This window comes from Podarcis filfolensis (assembly GCF_964270895.1).
Source record: "Podarcis filfolensis genome assembly, chromosome: 7".
NCBI lineage: Eukaryota > Metazoa > Chordata > Lepidosauria > Squamata > Lacertidae > Podarcis > Podarcis filfolensis.
In genome coordinates this window covers 66,122,333-66,141,841 of record NC_139603.1, presented here as the reverse complement: position 1 = coordinate 66,141,841, position 19,509 = coordinate 66,122,333, and the positions used below count along the sequence as shown (strand labels likewise).

Below are 19,509 nucleotides of genomic sequence, written 5' to 3'. Positions count from 1 at the left end.
TCTCTTCAAGGCAACACACAGCGTTAACAGCAGAAGACTTTATTGAGCTAACACAGAACAAGACAACCAGGGCAAAGCAGCTGCTTATATACATTTCTGAAGGTCTGGGCCACTCCCACTCTCAACGTGATTGGCTGTCTAAAACCCTGAGCTTCAAATCGTAACTCAGAGCTTCTGAACCAATGCCAATAGCCCAAATCCTGATAATGCTATGTGATTGGATATTGTGTATCGAATCAGAATCCTCAGTCCAGACTCAAGCTTAGGTGAACACAGACCGCTGTATACATCACAGTCTCCACCTTTGCTGCTCTCAGTAATAGGACAGGAAGATAATGATAATATTAGTGAATAAGTTTGAAAGCTGCTATATTAAATAATGAAGGGGGAAAAGAATTTTGAAGTTTGAAAGATAAGACTTTCAACTGAGAAGAGCTAAACACAGCGGTCTGGCTCTGTTTGGAACATGGCTATTGTTGCTTCTAGACACCATTGCCATTTATGCTTGCCAGGGCTCACTGGTAGAGGCAAATCCTTATCAGGAGCTGCAGCTTTTTTAAGCCACTGGGAGCAACTTGGAAGATGTACTAGGTATATTCATCGATGTATTTCTTTTAAAAAATCCTGCTTAGAAAAAGACTCTCAGGAAACAGCTACTTGTGATCTGGCAGGAAGAGAATAATATAGTTTGGGGTTACGAATAGTAGCAGTCTGGTGTCAGAAGTTATGGGCGTGTGGACAGTAACTAGGAGACCAAAATATTTCCCTTCCTGTCTGAAACAGGGTCGGTCTACAAGTGGTGGCGCTTTTTGAGGGCATTATCTCCAGTTTGATTGCAAGGGTAGATTACCCTCTCTGGGCCATGTCTGCGGTAAGCTTGTTTTTTTTTACTTTTGTGATCTTGACAAGAGTCGTTTAAAATGAATCAGGTGGTGTTTCCAAAGCGTTTGCCGTTATGGGAGTGATGTTATCTTCTCCAACTTTTGCTTTAAACTAACAAGATTGCCCAAAGCTTAAAGCTTGAGATTTGCCTCAAAATCAGATCAGTTCTGAGCTCCTCTGCTTTAGAAAAATTGCAAAATATATCAGGTGGTTATGTTAGTAAGCTTAACAATGCCTTTGGTCTCCTTCACACATTAATACCTTGGCTATGTGGAATTGATAGCTCAGCTCAGCACAGCCAGCTCACCTCCCTTTCGGTGTCCTCTGTCTTATGCAAGATAAAATACTGTACTACACACTCTCTGAGCCAGACAGGAGGCTGACATACCAGATGAACTTTTACTCTTGTAAATCATTTTTAATAAGCTTATAAAATCTTTGGTTTCCCCATCTGAGATGGCACTAGGAGAACTCTATAGGGGAATTTTATTATTATTCACGAGGCCCGAGTCCTTGGGGTCTGTTTCTTTCTTTTGTTGCTATGCATTTCTGAGATCAATTGACTCATTACTCAAGAGAGTGGGCTGTGTGTGCGTCTCTTGCTATGCGCAATTGTTGCTCTCGCTGTTCTTTGCTGTGCCACTCATTCCTGGCTCCTTTGGCGTAACTGAGTGGGAACGAAGCCAAGAGAGCTGGAGCTGCTGGCATTTATTGATCACGTCCTTCATTAAAGTACTGGCTGTGTTCACCCCTTGTTCGGGAAAAGTGGTTCCTGGATTTCATGATGTATATATGATTCTAACAAGGTCCTTGTGAATTCTACCAATGGACAAAATAACATTTTAAATAAAGACACCCAATAGTCTGCCAGCCAGCAATCAAAATTCTGGAACCATTCTTTAGAACATTTGTGTTCTACAAGTGGGGCTTGTAACAAAATGTTGCAGCATGAAGTGCTCCTGTTAAGTGTTCCAGCCAATCAGGCATGTATTCTTCCAGGTTATTTCATTCTATTCCATTCCATTCTACTTAGTTTTATGTCCATCCATTGCCCTCCGTACCTGCACATCAGCTAGTGAGCATTCCGTAATGATGATAATGGTGATAATTTACTTGGAGATTCTGTCTACATGTAAAGCAGACTGTCTGCCACTGAGCTACAACTCCCACTTTAACAGTCATGGCTCCCTCCAAGGAATCCTAGGAGCTGTATTTTGTCATATACCTACAGTTCCCAGCACCAGTGGCGTAGCGTGGGTTGTCAGCACCCGGGGCAAGGCAAGTAATTTGCGCCCCCTAACCCGTGGATTTGCGCCCCCTAACCCGTGGATTTGCCCTAACCCCCAGATGTTGCGCCCGGTGCGGCCGGCCCCCCCTGCACCCCCCATGCTACGCTACTGCCCAGCACCCTTAACAAAACAGTTCCCAGGCTTCTTTGAGGAAGCCATGACTGTTAAAGTAGTATAATAGTGCTTTAAATGCGCAGATGCAACATGCACGATCGCCTCGGCTTTTCTGATGAAAAGGGCAGGCTGCACTTCTTCTGAAGACTAGAAACTGGGTCCACTTAAACGATAGCCAAAGAAACACAAACTCCAGATCAAGGTATTCCAACCACCCAGTCAGCCATGTGTTCTGCAGGCAATGGAGCAACCAATCACCTGCAAAGCTGGAAGTGACGCCGACTGCACGGTCAGCCAAAGAACCCAGTGTACTTTCAGTAACATCCCATCTTAGCACTGTCTCTAAGCACGGCAGAAACAAATCAGCTGCCGAGGGATTTTCGAAAGCAAATGAACAGCACTGCTTAAACAAAGCAAGTGAGTTTGCAGCAAACCTATGTTTGCAATAAGTAAAATGATGCAATTTTAATCAAATGAACATCTCAAAATCAGGGTGCTAGAGTTGTGTCCTGTTTGTTGTGCCTGCCAATATACAGCTGTGGAGACCATTTGGGATATGGAACTAGGAAACTGATGTTCAGATTTAACTTTTCCTTGCTGTCTGCAAGCATTTTTCTCCAGCACATCTGTTCTTTGTGGTTTGAATTGCTTTAGTTGATCCTCTGGTGTCAGGTGAATGCACTGTCTTTTCTTCCCAGTGGCATTTGTGCTAGGTGCTTAACAATGCAATTCTATGCATGTGTTCTCAGAAGTAAACCCCACTCAAGTGGTGTTTATAGGATTGCAGCCTTTGTTGTTGTTGTTTAGTCGTTTAGTCGTGTCCAACTCTTCGTGACCCCATGGACCAGAGCAAGCCAGGCGCTCCTGTCTTCCACTGCCTCCCGCAGTTTGGTCAAACTCATGCTGGTAGCTTCGAGAACACTGTCCAACCACCTCGTCCTCTGTCGTCCCCTTCTCCTTGTGCCCTCAACCTTTCCCAACATCAGGGCCTTTTCCAGGGGGTCTTCTCTTCTCATGAGGTGGCCAAAGTATTGGAGCCTCAGCTTCACGATCTGTCCTTCCATTGCAGCCGTAGTTGCTTTTAACTCTCTCAGTAAATTGGCATGACAAAGTTACATAAGTTTCATGTCAGATTATGGCTTCTCCCAAGGAATCCTGGGAACTGTAGTTTGATGAGGGTGTGAGGAATATCTGCCTAGAGATCCCAAGCCCTGCTCATAAAGTAACAGGGAATGGTTTAAACCCATGGTGTACATATACCCTCAATTAAGGACCTTCCAGATTGATTCCCACTCAGAAATAGTGACAAACACATAGTGGCAAATGAAGGTTGTGGAATTAAAGTTGGTTGGGTGTTCTTGCCCACTGGACCCGCTCCCACCCACCCTCACCCCAAATTGGACTTTTTGCTATAAAGGAAGTGATGGAGAAATGCTTTAGAAAGTTTGGGATAACAACTTCTTGACATTACATTGTATAGCCTACCTGTCAACAAATGAATGCAGGCCAAATAAAGAGCCGCTGCTGTCAAATCTCCCTGCAAACTTTGTGTAAACAAATCAGGATGAATGCTTATTAAACAGGTTGTCCGGATGCTACCTTGGTAGCATTTTCCTTTGTAACTTGGGGGCACCAATGCTGGTAAAAAATGGGATATTCTGCGCAATTTATTCCCTTGTTGAAGGAGGAGGTTGCATTCTTATATTCATCTAAGGGGGAAAGACTAAAATAACATTGTAGAAAAAGAGTAATTTTCAGTCTAGCATGGCCTTTAGGTCAGTTAAGACGTTTGCGACATTCCTGTGTTAAAGCGTCCAAAGTGATTTTTGAGAATCAGTGGTATCACCAGCATTTTAGAGCAGAGCAAGAAGGAACTCATGGATGTCTTTCTCCCACTTTTTTTTTGCTTTGCTCTTGTGAAAAAGGTTCTGTACTTGCACCACCGGCATTATGTGCACATACAGAATAAGTGACTGTATGCCTGCAAATAAATTGTTTCGTTAGCAATCGTAACTCTCTTTCTCTCTCTCTCTCTCTTCTGCATGCCTGCTTCCGTCCAGCTGGGGGCTGGCTGTCGGGCGGACAGGCCAACGACGTCACGGAAAAGCCCTGTCTCTGATCAGATGGGCTTAATATAAACCAGGTTTGCTGAGAAAGAATTAGAGAGGCAGCCCTTGGACAGAAGAAGGATTTCCAGTGGGAGAGTGGATCGGTGTTCAACACTCTCCCGAGAACTAGGGAGTGAGATTAACGGAGTCGCCTGTGGTTGGAACAGAGAGTAAAAACAGCAACAAGGTAGTGTTGACTTTAATGAGCATTGATTCGAATGCATTGCTTTAGCACTGCTGGCATGTGAGTAGATAGACAAAAATGTGCAAGTTGAAAGAGTGTTCAGAATTTGCATCAGACCAAACTTTATTTCTTTGTTAGACTATTAAAGTAACAGCATAGTTAGCTGCACATTGCAACGAGACTGCTCTAAATGCATCAAAGGAAAGGAAAGGCATCTTATTCTATCCCTTTTTAGAGAGCACAGTGTTAACTAGAGCCACAAAATAGTAGTAAATGTGTTCATATGTCACATATACAGAGATGAGCTTGATATCTGTTCACTATCATCTTTGGCTGAAAAAGTTGAAGTGACTAGTCAGTAAGGGAGAAAAGGAATAGTCTAAATTTGCATTGGATGCTGTTTCTGTTTCTGACCAGCATTCCTTTGTATCTCTCAACCCAAACAACAGGCAAGGCCAAATATATTAGCTTTGCAGGTTGCTGCAAAATGCATGAAAATGTGTGCACCTGAAATGTCATGGAGTGGAGTTTCCTTCTTTGCTGCATATTTTTGTTTTTAAATTGTTTGGAAGCCTCCTGAGGAAGTTCTCACGGAGCTTGTCTGAATGGCAAAACAAATGCATTGCTTGAAAAAGAGTTGAACTTGTGAATGCTTCTGCATCTGAATTTTGGAAATGGCCTTCAACAATCTTTTGGGCAAGTGCTCTGTTTGTTAGCTGGAGAGAAGTGATGTGAACTGAGAAAACTCAAGCATAAGCTTGGATAAGCAAAATGTCTAACTTAGCTGTCATGTTGGGAACTGGAGAGCATCAAAGCAACTTTCCTAAAAATGGTAGCTGCAAATGAGAGTGGCCATCAGGAATTAACTTGCTGCATTGTACCGCCCACCAACACTCAACAGTCCTTCCTGCAAAGTGTAATTAAAAGCCATCTTTAGACAAGGGGAGAGCACCCAGCTCACTGCTCCAGAGATGAGTTAGGGGCTCCCCAGTTTGACTGGACTTCTTGGACAGTAAACCATGGTTACTTATTTGTAGTGTTTCCTCCTCCTAACTGATCCTTTAAGGAGCAGAAAAAAGGAACTGAGGTATTTAGGAAAACCAAAGCAGGGGGGAGACCCAATGATGTAACTAACACCCTAGCCTCTGACACATCTATGAAGAAATACCCTGAAGTCATTCTTTTGTATGGTGTAAAACCAAGTTTCTTGGTTGCTTTGGGTGTTTCCCCCCCAGATGCTGTAGTACCATGAGAGGTGACCAATGCACTGATTCAGAGCATCAATCACACATGGACCACATGTCCACTTTTTAGATTGCTGCTAGTCCATATGAATGTGCAAGGTTTGCAAAGGGGGAGAGTGCTCTTGTCATGTGCAAACAGCAAAAAGATCTCAGAATCAGAAATAATCTCAAGAGGTACTTCCTATTATCATCACTCGTAGCAGCACCATTGACACTTCCAGGTGTCAAGTATTTGCAGATCTCGAGAACTCACCTGTTCAGATATGGGACAGAGAAATTCAACGGTACATATAACACTTGTGATTTTACTGTTGTTGTTTTTTTAACCAGGGCTGGGAAAAGCCATGACTCTGAACAATGTCACGATGCGTCACAGCAGCAACACCTTACAATCGCAGCAGCAACGCTGGAGCATCCCAGCGGACGGGAGAAACCTGGTGGTTCAGAAAGACCCCCACGAGTGCAACCGACACAAAAGGTACACCGTCAACCCCGAAGAGTATTACCGAAGAAGCTGGTCGTCGGAGTCTTCTGACTCTGTCATCTCCTCCGAATCAGGAAACACCTACTACCGAGTGGTACTCATCGGGGAGCAAGGAGTTGGCAAGACAACCATTGCCAACATCTTTGCGGGTGTGCACGACAGCATGGACAGTGACTGCGAGGTGCTCGGAGGTAAGTCGTTACGTTCCATGCTGCAGAGGTTTATTTAAAGCCTCTTGTGTAAGTGGTGATTAGCTCTGAGAACTTGGAGCTCCTGATATTGAGGCCGTGATTCCCTTGGCTCTTAGCCTCCAAGACGATTTTGGCACATTGGGTGCCCAGTGATGTAGGGTGGAGATTACGGTGGAGATAGTGGAAGGAGATTCTCTGTTGTCAGTGCTTTAAATCTGGCCAAGTGCACATGAAGCAGAGTGGGGAACCTTTTCCCCATGGAAGGGCTGCTTCTGCTTTTGGGCAGCTTCCCATGGGCTGCAATGGGACTGGTGGGTGGGGCACCAGAGACAAGAATGGGAGGAGGAACACTTTTATGCAGTAGTAGGCTGATTTTTGAACACAGCCCTCTCTGTCCGACCATCCAGGCAAGAAGCAAGCCACTATCAGAATTCAAAGAGACAGGGAAAACACCCATGGAAGATGCAAAGCAGGTTTTGAGAGGGGTGGCCTGGAGGGATGGGGTAGGCAGGGAGAGTTTGAAGGGCCAGATAGAGATACTTGAAGGACTTCATTGGCCCCTGTTCCTGAGGTTCCCCACTGTCCGCATAAAGGAAAGGAGATAGGGTTTATTACACCGCAACAGAAATCAAATCTTCCACATATTTATTTATTTTTAAAACAAAAAATCCTGTCATTTCCACAAGATACTCAGGGCAGCTTCTCCCAATAGTGGTGGCTGTGGAGTCCATTTATCACTGGGCCTTTGGTTGTGCGAGTGCTCCCTGCTTCGAATCAGTGTGTGCCTTCTCCTCAAATATTCTCAATTACAAACCAGACTGACTTAAGTGACCAATGACTTTAACAAAGTTTACATGCTACAGATTAGACTGATATGCAAAGTAGGATTGTCACATACAGAAACACAACAGCTACAAGCTTAAGAAATGTTTTCTTAGGGCAGAAGTAAAGTTCCTATAAGTCACAGTTGATCCGACAAGAAATAAAGAAGAAAGAGGAAATGAGAAAATAAACGTAGCTTTACGAGATTAGTACTGGTCTTGATCTAAATTAACAACCCTGTTGCAATATTCCTACTGATATGACAACAGGGTTAGAAAATTAGCAAAATAAAGAGGTTGCATGAAGAGAAGTTTGAAGTTCAAGAGACTAACAACGGAATCCTATAGCTTTCATTCCCAGCTTGCAACATGGAGCCCACTCTCACATTTTCATTTTCTGAGTGGTTTTCAACTAAATATTATTCAGAGTAGACCCACTGAAATGAATACACCTAACTTAATCATGTTCATTACTTTCACTGGGCCTGCAAAACTTGACTACAGTACTGCTCTTCGGGGTGGAATTAAACATGGCACTGTTTAGGGAAGTTTTTAATATTTAATGCTGTACAGTATTGTTTTTAACACTCGATTGGGAGCCGCCCAGAGTGGCTGGGGAAACTCAGCCAGATGGGCAGGGTATAAATAATAAAGAAGTATTATTATTATTATTATTGTTATTATTATTATTAATGTTTCATCTACACAAGCATCGCAGCTTGCTACGTGGAACGATTCCCCACTCTCCTCCCTCCTGCACCTTGTGTTGGGGGCTCTCTGAATGCCCCCCCCAGCCAATATCGCAGGGGGAGGAGTGGAGGCAAAAAACAAACAGTCCTTGTACAGGGCTTCTGCTGATGGGGCAGGTGCTAGGTGAGTCCCACCCTTTATTATCCCTGGACAGTGCTAATAACACACATGATTAATCCCAAAATGTTGAATTCAAAGAGCATTTAGTAGTAATGATATTCGTAGTAGCAGGCATTTGGGAGCAATGATATAGCATTGCTAGGAACTCATAGGGAGTTTCTTTTTATCGTCTCTCTATTACTCAGCAGTGATTGGCAGGGTGCCGCTGTGGGCTTTGTTATGTACTGAAATTCTCACCCTGGGCCAGCAAGGGAATACTGTAGATAGTTTTCACTCAGGTCCACATATGCAAATAAGGGATTGAAAGTGACGTTCAGTGATTGGATAGTTACAGAAAGTGGTTACTGTTGCATTGTAGTGGAGCTCTAGATAAGCAAGCTGGCTGAACCCTTCAGTTCAGTTCTATTCTGGCCTGTGAATAAACAAGAGCTGTTTGAAGAATCGCTGTGTTGCCTGATATGTTCACCCACAACTTAACAGGCTTCGTGGCCACTTTCCTTTCTATTGCCTTCTTTCACATCCCTCTCTATTGCCACTTGTCTGCCTGCTGTCTTTTCCTCCCTGCTCACTCTTCTCCTCACCTTCCCTTCACCTCCTCAGGCCTCTTTCAGGCTTTTCTTTCCCCTTCCCCTCTTCTACTTTATTTCACCTGATGCTGTTGCCTTTCTTAGAGGAGTGTGGTGGGGGAACCTCAGACCTGGTTCTCCAAGCCTCTCTGTTTGCCCTCAGGCCACCCACCACCCCCAAATGTGTTTTGAACTGGCTGTTTTTCTCACTCTCTTGGAGCATTTTTGCCTGGCTGGAATTGGTCCCTGAACTCTTAACAAAACCCTTGCTGTTGCTTCCCTGGATGGAGGATAGAGGGGGCTGTGTGTGTGTGTGTGTGTAAAATGTAGCCCACTGCACAAAGGTGAAATTTACATTTGTTGCACCATCTGCAAGAGGCAGATGAGCCACATTAGTGACCAAACACTTGCTTAAATAATTTTATTTTGCCTGCTGGACTTGTTTCAATTAATTGGCACTGAGATTCTGCCTTTCAACAAGGCTTGTGTGGCATCATATTTATACAGTGGTACCTCGGGTTAAGTACTTAATTCATTCCGGAGGTCCGTTCTTAACCTGAAACTGTTTTTAACCTGAAGCACCACTTTAGCTAATGGGGCCTCCTGCTGCTGCACGATTTCTGTTCTCACCCTGAAGCAGAGTTTTTAACCTGAGGTAATATTTTTGGGTTAGCGGAGTCTGTAACCTGAAGCGTATGTAACTGTTATGTACTGAAGTTCTCACCCTGAGCCAGCAGGGGGATACTGTAGATAGTTTTCACTCAGGTCCACATATGCAAATAAGGGATTGAAAGTGACATTCAGTGATTGGATAGTTACAGAAAATGGTTACTGTTGCGTTGTAGTGGAGCTCTATATAAGCAGGCTGGCTGAACCCTTCAGTTTAGTTGTGTTCTGGCCTGTGAATAAACAAGAGCTGTTTGAAGAATCGCTGTGTCATCTGATATGTTCACCCACAACTTAACAGTAACCTGAAGCGTATGTAACCCGAGGTACCACTGTATACATAATAAAGAAACAAGAGAACATTACAAACACATCGGCTCCAGCAAGCGGACTGTTCCCATGAAGCACTGGCAGGGTTTGCTGCTGCTTTCACTGACAAGCTAACAGGAGATAAAGGCTGGAAATCCTCTTGTACGAGTCACACCATGGTGAGAGAGCTTGGTTGCTCTTTGCCAGAGGCTTTCCCCAGCAGGTCTTACTATGTGATTAAAAGGAGAGCCTCAGATATTAGTTATTCCTTGAGCTAATAGGCATTGGGCTGCTTTTGTTTACTATGAGGCAGGAGGGGAGACTGAAAGGGGAAGATGGAGAGATACACACACAACACCAGGATCCTCTACTTGAAGGTGATTCTCCATTTTATGGTGGTATTGTGAAGAATTCACTGGGTGCATTCTCTTGTCCTCATATATACTAATTTCAGTCTTCAGTGAGAGAGGGCTCTAGCTCAGTGGTAGAGCATCTGCCTTCCATGCAGAAGGTCACGAGTTCAATCCCCAGCATCTCCAGTTAGGTCTAGGAGAGACCCTTGCCTGAAGCCCTAGAGAGCCACTGCTCATCAGTGTAGGCCATATGGAGCAAGATGGACCCATAATATAATAATAATATTTTTAAAATTTATTTATACTCCGCCCCAGCCACTCTAGGTGGGTTCCAATGCATATAAAAACACCAGCCGCTAATAGTAACAATCTGATCCAATATAAAAAGTCACAATAACTTTAAAATAAGCAACTTACATCAAACAAAGAAACATGCAAGAATCCATCAGAATCTAATAGCAAACAGCAAAATCAAACACAGGCAAATAATAATGAAACAGTTTGCACTTATCAACCACAATCAAAAAATTACTAATCTATATTCAATTAAAACCCCCCCAGCAAATCACAATGCATAAAATACCACCAAACATTCTAAACCATGTAAAATGATCAAATTGAGAAACAAGGCACACAACTGATATGGTCTGACTCAGTATAAGATAGCTTCCTATGTTCCTAGACTACTGTTGCTTACATAAGCAAAACTCAAGAGCGTCTCAACAACAGCTTGAAGGAAGGTGGACAAAAATGGGGGGTGGGGGAATTGTGATAGACTCCTAGGGGGTGAAGGGAACATGAAAACAGTCTAAGGCTCAGTGATCATTGAGTACCAACACTGGTTGCGTACACACCATGCATTTAAAATACACTACTTCCCCCAAAGTATCCTGGGAACTGTAGTTTGTTAAGGGGACTTGGAATCAGCACCCGTAGCAAACTGCAGTTCCCAGGATTCTTTGGGGAAGCCATGGCTGGTTGGATGCCATTTTAAATATACAGTGCAGATGGGGCCCCAACTTTAGAAAGGAAAAAAATGAAGAGAAAGGAATTAAGATTGCAGAGATGGGGGCAGGGAATCAATTTATCATATTGTCTGGGGAGCTTCTATAGACCAACTCTGGGGCCTCTAAAATTCTCTGAATTATAGGTTGGCTTTAGTACATAATCCTTCCCCTAAAGATAGTCAGACATGGATCACAGATGAAAGAAACTTGCAGGAAATACATTGCTGTGTCTGGCGTTTTCGCACATTCATCATATTTAGCAAGAAGCACTAATGTAAGGAAGAGTTATTGCCGATTGAACATCCTACATGGGAACTGCTTGTCTCTTTTTGAAAAGAAAGGCCAGCGTCCCTTTGCTTTCCACACACTTTTGCCCCAGGCGAAAGCTGCTCGCAGCGGCAATGCCTGTTCACCCATAAACTGAGTGAAAACAAATATTTTCCATTACTAAGCCTAGCTGGAGCCTTTGCGTCTGCCTGAAGCTCCCATAGGGTCAAACGTTCAGTATTTGGCTTATTTCTTCCAGTGGGTCTTCTTCTTCCTGTTCTTATTACTTTCCTTTGGATAAAGATAACTTCAGAAGAGTGAATGTAATCATTTGTCTTACCAGCTTCATTATGTCTACTAAGGAAATTATACGTCCATGTAGCTCATGGAAACTATAAGATCTTTGCCAGAAATTGTTATTTTAATGACAAATTGTTGGAAGATTTGCATCAGAACTGAAAGAGCTATATACACGCCCCCCCAACACACAGCTATTTGCAAGTCTTAGAAGATGCAGTGGAAGGAACAAAGTTAATAAAAACATTTTTGGTCAGCAGTACTGCATTGTTGGTATAAATAGAATCACAGATTTGGTAAAAACCTTAAAGGTCTAGTCCAACCCCCTGTTGATGCAGGAAACCTACTGCTACAGCACCCCTGATAGGTTGCTATCCACACAGAAGCTACAAAGCAATTGATTTTTATCTGACCTTATACAAAGGCTGAATTTGGTTCCCAGATGGAAACAAACAAATCCTGATATATTTTTCATCATTGCAATAGAATCACAGGAGATCCAAAATAATAACTTGTTGTCAGAGCAAAATTATGTTGGCTCAAAAATATCTCAGCTGTTGAGTTTCAGAGAATGCTTTCCATTACGTTGTGTGGACAGGTATGGTTTGTCTGATGAAGAGTTCTCTGCAACCCCAAAGCCTGCACACTCTTACACCAGTTTAATTTGTTTAATTAATAATGAATGATGCCTTTGTTTTGGGATCAATATGATAACTGTTGTCAACTATCATACAGTTGTAGGGTTGCTGCGAGATCCTAAATAGGAATCTTTTCTATAACAGCCTGTGACATTTCCAACAGCTTTCTCTCCAGCTTTCGAGTACATTTTTTTAAAAAATGACACTGTGTTGTTTTTCTTCTAGAAGATACCTATGAACGAACCTTGCTGGTAGATGGTGAAAGTGCAACTATCATACTAATTGACATGTGGGAGAACAAGGTAGGATGAAATATTCATTTTGCCATGCTGAATTTTTCAAACATTGCTTTGGAAATTTGACTTTAAGGGATCTTAAAAAACAAGCAAACATCCAAATGTTAATCATTGCTAAATTGTAAGGCAAGGAGATGAATCAGATTCAATAAGTTTGTTCTCTATCTTTATTTCATTTTTAAGCTTATAAATTCAACAACTGCTATGCTTGGGAATATATTATGATTACTATCATCATCATCATCATCATCATCATCAATTCTATACTGCTTTAATTCTTCAAGAAAAACAATCTCAAAGCGATTTACAGCCTACAAGAAAACATCAAATAACACAATCCAGAATAAAACATTACAGAAGAACGTCAACTATGAAGTGTATATTCAAAGCAGCATAATTAACAGGAAACTAAAACATTATCTTAAAGATTTCAAAATTAAAATCTAATCTAAAACTAAAACATTCTCTTAAAAGGTTTCAAAATAAAACATTACAAAGGAGGTCAATTACAGAATGAATATTTAATACAGCAAAAAACAAAACCCAAACCTATTTGAAACATTTCAAAAGAAAACATTACTAAAGAAGTCAAATATAATGCACATATAATTATCAAGAAACTTAAATATTCTCATAAGCATAGAACATATCTGCTGCTGTTGCTACCAATCCTGCCAGTGGTGGCGGCAGCTCAGGCTCAATGATTCGTGTCTGCACTATGCATAGCTGGCAATGTTTCCCTTTTTTAAAAGGAAATTCCCTTATTCTGAATAGGATTTCTCGAAAGAAAAGGGAAAAGTTGACACCTATGACACTATGAGACAGCCAAGATGATCTCTGGCCTCTTCAGCAGCCTCAGCTTTTGTAGCTGGAGTCAGTCAGCGCCCCACCCTCCGAGGCCAGGTGGGAAAAGGCCTGCAAGGCAGGGAGCAGGTATTCCAGGACTCACAGCCAATATGTTCTCCAATATTGAGAAGCAAAACTTGAAAAAGTTTCAAGGGGCCTTTGTGATGATTAGAAGTCTCTGGGATGAGCTCTTACTTTGTGCAGGGAAAGGTTGAATAACAGCAGCTGGTGGCTGGATCAATCATATTTGCCTGGTGCCTCAGAGTCCCATCAGTCTGTTCCATCCATATATGAGATCAGGCGGATGGTGGAAAGAGACAGGGCCTTTTTGGTGGTGGTATAAGGACTATGGAATGTTCTCTTGGGGAGATTAGCCAGGCTCCCTCTCTTCTTATATTTAATAGTAAACTGATATTGTTGTTTAAGGGTAGTTTAAGTAACCTGCATTTAATGATGTGTTCTTTATCACATTTTAGTACTGTTGATATCTAAGTAAGTCATACCGAGTGCACACCTATTGAATAGGTCCCACTTGTCCTCTGTTTTACTGTTGATTTCTTTAAATTGAGCAACATTTTACTGTTCTTTTATTATATTGCAATTTTGTGGAGCATTACTTTGTTCTTATTTGTTTTATTGCAATGCAGTTATTTCTGTTTTAATAGAAAAAATGATATACAGTATAAGTAATAAACAACTCAACTAAAGGTTTAGTTCCACGGGGCCACTGTTCGTGGGCATTTGAACTAACCACCACTGAAGTGTTACATATTTCATCCTTTCTGCAAATCTGGTCTTTCAAAGATCTAATTTTGCGCAGGGTGGCAGTTCCACACCATCAGCCGGCACTTGTGGGTTTTTTTAAGGGGGTGGCACATTCCTAAAGGTTGCCTGAACTGGCCCTAAATTTACTTAAATCTAAGGACTCTCTTAATGGGTCTGTGAGCTGTAACTTAAATCTCAATGAAGACATAATGCACTGTTTTTCTGGCAGCCATGCATTGCTAGAACTTAATAGGCGTTGTTAACGGTGCACTTATGGAAATAGTGGCAGTGGTGGAGGAAAGATTCATAACCTAGGTTTTAATAATAATAATAATAATAATAATAATAATAATAATAATAATTTATGTCCTGCCCATCTTGCTGGGTTTCCCCAGCCACTCTGGGCAGCTCACAACATATATACAAACACAACAAAGCTTCAAACATTAAAAAACAGAATATCCTATATGAACAACAAACAAACCAATAAACCAATCGTCTCCATAAACAGGCAGCACCAGTTTCTCAGGCCGTGACTGATGCAGCACTATTTGGTCACTATTCTTTCATCGTGTAGAAAAAGCAGACCTTACTACACATACACACCGTCGGAACCTGCTTTATACTGAGTCATATGATAAACCACACGATAACCATTGATTTATTTAGCTCAGTATTAGCAGTGACTCTCCAGGGGGTCAACCAAACCTCTTAACCAGCCTTGCCTGGAGATGCGAGGGATTGCCCGTGAGATTTTCTGTATGTAAGGCAGAAGCTCAACCACTGAGCAATGGCCTTTTGCAAACGTACCCCATGGACACCCATTTACTTCTGTTGCATCTTTCGATGGATTCCCATTGTAAACTGCTTTGAGAGATGAGCAGAGTATAAATATAATAAATAAATACACTAAACCAAGAAGATAGCAGAGAAGATGTACATTCTGAATTTCTCCTTCTCCCCAACCCAGGTGCCATGCCTTCCTTTGCATCTGGTCTCCCCATGAGGTGCAAAGTGTTTTTCGCCATATCTCTGCATAAATACATCCAGCTACTGTATGTTTGGAAGCAGAGAAAAGGGAGTAGGAATTGTTTTTTTAAAAAAAGCCTTGATGTTGAGATTCCATTTTGCTAGTTCCCTTCTCTCTCTTTGATCTCAAAGGGAAGCAAATTGGTTGTTGTTTTTTTACCAGTTCCTATAAAAATGCAAAGCATTTTCACACATTACACATATGTATAATATTATATGCACCCCACGTTTCCTAAAGTAACAGCACATAAACACACCCAACAGTGCATATAACATATAAAATACTTATGTATTAATGCTTATAAACTTATGCTGCAACAGCACAGCACTTTTTTATACATATTCAGTGTATAAATATATGGAGGGTTTGCATCTAATTTTGCATCTAATTAGTCAATTTTATATTGACAAATGCGAGAGCAGCTTAGACATAAGTGGGCACTTGGTGCTGCAAGAGACAGTCTGATGGTTTGAAATGGATCCCTCCTCCATCTCTCAAAGGATATATTGAAGGTCAAACGCAGAATTTAGATGCAGGCTTCAGCCACAAGTTAACCAATGACCACATAATGTAGCACTCATTCTGTAACCCTGAGCTACACACCAAAAGTAATGAAAACATGTTGTGGCAATATTTTGTTTGTTTCCTGTAGAGACGCAGGTCTTCCAGTTAAGACACCCAGTATTTGTTGACCCGCAATGCAATTATTATTTTTTTATTATTATTTAAACAGGGTGAAAACGGATGGCTCCAAGATCACTGCATGCAGGTTGGGGATGCATATTTGATTGTCTATTCCATCACGGACCGTGCAAGCTTTGAGAGAGCATCTGAGCTCAGGATACAGCTCCGCAGGGCACGCCAGACAGAAGATATTCCCATTATTTTAGTGGGCAACAAAAGTGATCTCGTTAGGTGCCGGGAAGTCTCTGTTTCAGGTAGGAGCTACTAGATGTCAACTGGTAGTGCTGTTACTTTGCTTCTATGCTTTTGACACTAACCCTGCTCAGAGGGTTTGTAATCTTAGATATGTCTATGCTACAAACAACATGTTCAGCTGTGTCTTTCTCCTGAGAAACCTTGGAAAATTTCATTCTGCATGGGAGATAGGACAAGGGCACAGCCACACCATATGTTTAGAACACACCCAACGCACACACTTAAAACCCCATGGATCCTGGGAACCACAGAGCTACAATTTGCAGTACCCTTAAGAAATGTACTGTGGCGCTGTGGTCTAAACCACAGAGCCTAGGGCTTGCTGATCAGAAGGTCGGCTGTTCGAATCCCCGCGACGGGGTGAGCTCCCATTGTTCGGTCCCAGCTCCTGCCCACCTAGCAGTTTGAAAGCACACCAAAGTGCAAGTAGATAAATAGGTACCGCTCTGGCGGGAAGGTAAACGGTGTTTCCGTGTGTTGCTCTGGTTCACCAGAAGTGGCTTAGTCATCCTGGCCACATGACCCGGAAGCTGTCTCTGGACAAATGCCGGCTCCCTCAGCCCGTAGAGCGAGATGAGTGCTGCAACCCCAGAGTCGTCCGTGACTGGACCTAACGGTCAGGGGTACCTTTACCTTTACCTTTTAAGACATGATAGTTCTCAGGATTCTTTGGGGGAAGTCACCTGCTTTCAACATGCGTTGGATGTGCTTTAAATGTATGGTGTGGATCTTCTCAAATGTCAACGGTCTCACAAAACCTATAGCCATAAGGCTGGGATGGGAACCTGTCGCCCTTCAGATATTGATGGACTCCAGTGCCCATCAGCTCCAGCCAGCATAGTCAAGGATAATGGGAGTTGTAGTCCAGGAACATCGGGAGGGTCACAGGTTCCCCATCCTTGCCCTAAAGGTTTCTTGGGGAAATTTCATGGCAGCTAACTGAATTCAGATAAGCCCTGTTCATAGGTATAACATAAATACTCTTGGGGTTGGACAATGAGTAAACACTGAAGCAAGGGTTGGAATATAATTATTACCAAAAATTAGCCATGGAATAGGCTGTCTAAGGCAGTTGTAGAATCCCCATGATAGGATGCTTTCACAAAAGTGGTGGAGACAGGCTGGGTGCCTGGGATTTTCTGTTGTTCATTCAGCTCTCTTCTTCAAAGGCAAAAGGCAAATCTCTAGCAAAATTTCTAGCAAAATTTGAAATCTCAGAAGCCCAAAGTGTGGTGGCTGAAAAGGAGTTCCATTATTTAGATGGTGGAATCCAGTGCCACCATGGATGGTGGAAGCAGACAAGAAAAAATATTTAAATTTGCTATATTTGCATAATTTATGCTTGCCTCTGAATTCAGCTTTTCCTGTCATAGAATGTGAGTATGCTGGGGTAGAACTCTGATAACTTTTAGCACAGCAACCAATGTAGCCCTGATTATATGATACGCCGTCTTAAGGCAAATGATTGGAGTGGGTGATTCTCTGGGTTGTTGTCAACACCAGCTCTTGTTTTTATGAATCTACCCCAGCTCATTGGCTCTTTGTCCATTGTTTAAAATAATGTGCAGTCACCTGAGCTCTCCAGCTAGTACAATGACAAATCCCCTTCAAATGTTTTGCAGAGGGCAGGGCCTGTGCTGTTGTGTTTGACTGCAAGTTCATTGAGACCTCGGCGGCCGTCCAGCACAATGTGAAGGAGCTGTTTGAAGGCATTGTGCGTCAAGTGCGGCTCAGGAGAGACAGCAAAGAGAAGAACGAAAGGAGGCTGGCATATCAGAAGCGGAGGGAGAGCATCCCCAAGAAAGCCAGGCGATTCTGGGGCAAAATTGTAGCCAAGAAGAACAAGAACATGGCCTTCAAACTTAAGTCCAAATCTTGCCACGATCTCTCTGTCCTTTAGGAACATTGGATCATCCTGAGCATTCTCTTTCCTGGACCTTCTTCAGCTCTCTTCTGAACAATAAACCAATCTATATTAGATTGGTCAACAAGAAATGCAAATCTGACTTGGACTCACAGTTGTGATTATTCTGATGAAATGTGCCAGCAATAAGGACAGCCTAATGCATGCAAGGATGAAGAAATGCCATTTATACTTTCCAGTTTATAGTTTAAGTGTGTGAGTGTGTTTGGGTTGGGGCGGGACAGAACTTTTGTCTTATAAACAATAACATTCCAAACTTACAATGAGACGTGTCCAAGGGGGGGATAAAACTGTTTCCCTTGTTGCCTTTTAGATAATAGTATAAGAAATTGGAAAGCATCGTTTATAAAACGGATGCCATCTTTTTGTTATTCTTTCTTACTAATTCTGTAAGCCAATGAAAAAGGGTTCCCACGAGATATGCCTTCTCCCTAATCAACCAGTTGACTTTCTTAAGTGCCCGCAGCTGAAAATCTTTGTTGGTTTGATATCATTTATCCCAATGAATAGAAAGATATCAACTGCAGTCAGATATTCAAGTGTTTGGTTAAATGGGAGCATTATTTACAGTGGGTTACATTGCCACAGAACACTATGGGAGATGAATGTGAATTTCACTAAATGTAGTAAGAATATTGGGGATATTAACTGCTAATGGCTGTAGCCCTAAAAACCACTTACCTAGGAGTAAGTCCCAGTGAGCTCAGTGAGGCTAACTACTGTGAAGGCATGTGCAGGGTTTCACGGTAACTGTATAATAAGTGTTGAAGTGTTTCCTTGATGCATCTGGAGCCATTCGATTCTCTTAAAAAACATAGGTATAGGAGAAAATTGTAATACAACTTTCTGTTGTGTTGTAACACAAAATTGTTTATATTGATAGAATAATTAGGAAACGTAAAATATAAAATCAAGTGCAAAATGCCAAGTTTTGGGAAAGAAAACCTCCTTTTCTAATAAACCACAAAGAGATTTTGTGCTGAAATCTCACGTTTGTATTATGCCATTGTAACTTTCTATTTATTGTCTTTCAACTATTTGCATTTTTAATGGGTGAACTGTTAGGAGTGGGAGGGTAGGGGGAGACATAGTGTTGAAATGTATTTATTAAGTGATTTCTTAAGAAAAACGATTTTATTACTGTTTTCTATATGATGTCTTTTGGACTATTTACATGCCTTGTAATAAATCAATAAAAGGTTTCACTGCCTTTGAACCTAGCAAGAAATCTCAAACTTGATTGAAGCTTAGCTCATACAAGAAAAGTTGCTGATTTGGTGTTACTTGTGAGAATGGGAAGAGAAATTAGATAGGTTCACATTTTGATGCGAAACAGCCTCATTCACAAATCAATGCATGAATTGAAAAACAGTTATTCTGTAAAAGTCACACTTCAGATTTTGCATTGCTGCTTCCCAA

General features: G+C 42.0%; 1 protein-coding gene across 3 annotated transcripts; it reads left to right on the top strand.

Annotated features, from left to right (window-relative positions):
- Positions 1–624: 624 nt before the first annotated feature.
- GEM (GTP binding protein overexpressed in skeletal muscle) lies at positions 625–19,310 on the top strand. 3 transcript variants are annotated; one of them, XM_083623428.1, is made up of 6 exons: positions 625–871; positions 4,346–4,580; positions 6,152–6,496; positions 12,519–12,592; positions 15,961–16,165; positions 17,789–19,310. In XM_083623428.1, the coding sequence occupies exons 3-6, from the start codon at positions 6,166–6,168 to the stop codon at positions 18,064–18,066; spliced, it is 888 nt and encodes a 295-aa protein (XP_083479554.1). In that variant the 5' UTR covers positions 625–871; positions 4,346–4,580; positions 6,152–6,165; the 3' UTR covers positions 18,067–19,310. The 3 variants fall into 3 exon arrangements, with proteins under 3 accessions (XP_083479554.1, XP_083479553.1, XP_083479555.1); XM_083623427.1 differs by having other exon boundaries at positions 649–871; positions 12,516–12,592; XM_083623429.1 differs by lacking the exon at positions 12,519–12,592 and having other exon boundaries at positions 673–871.
- Positions 19,311–19,509: the final 199 nt, after the last annotated feature.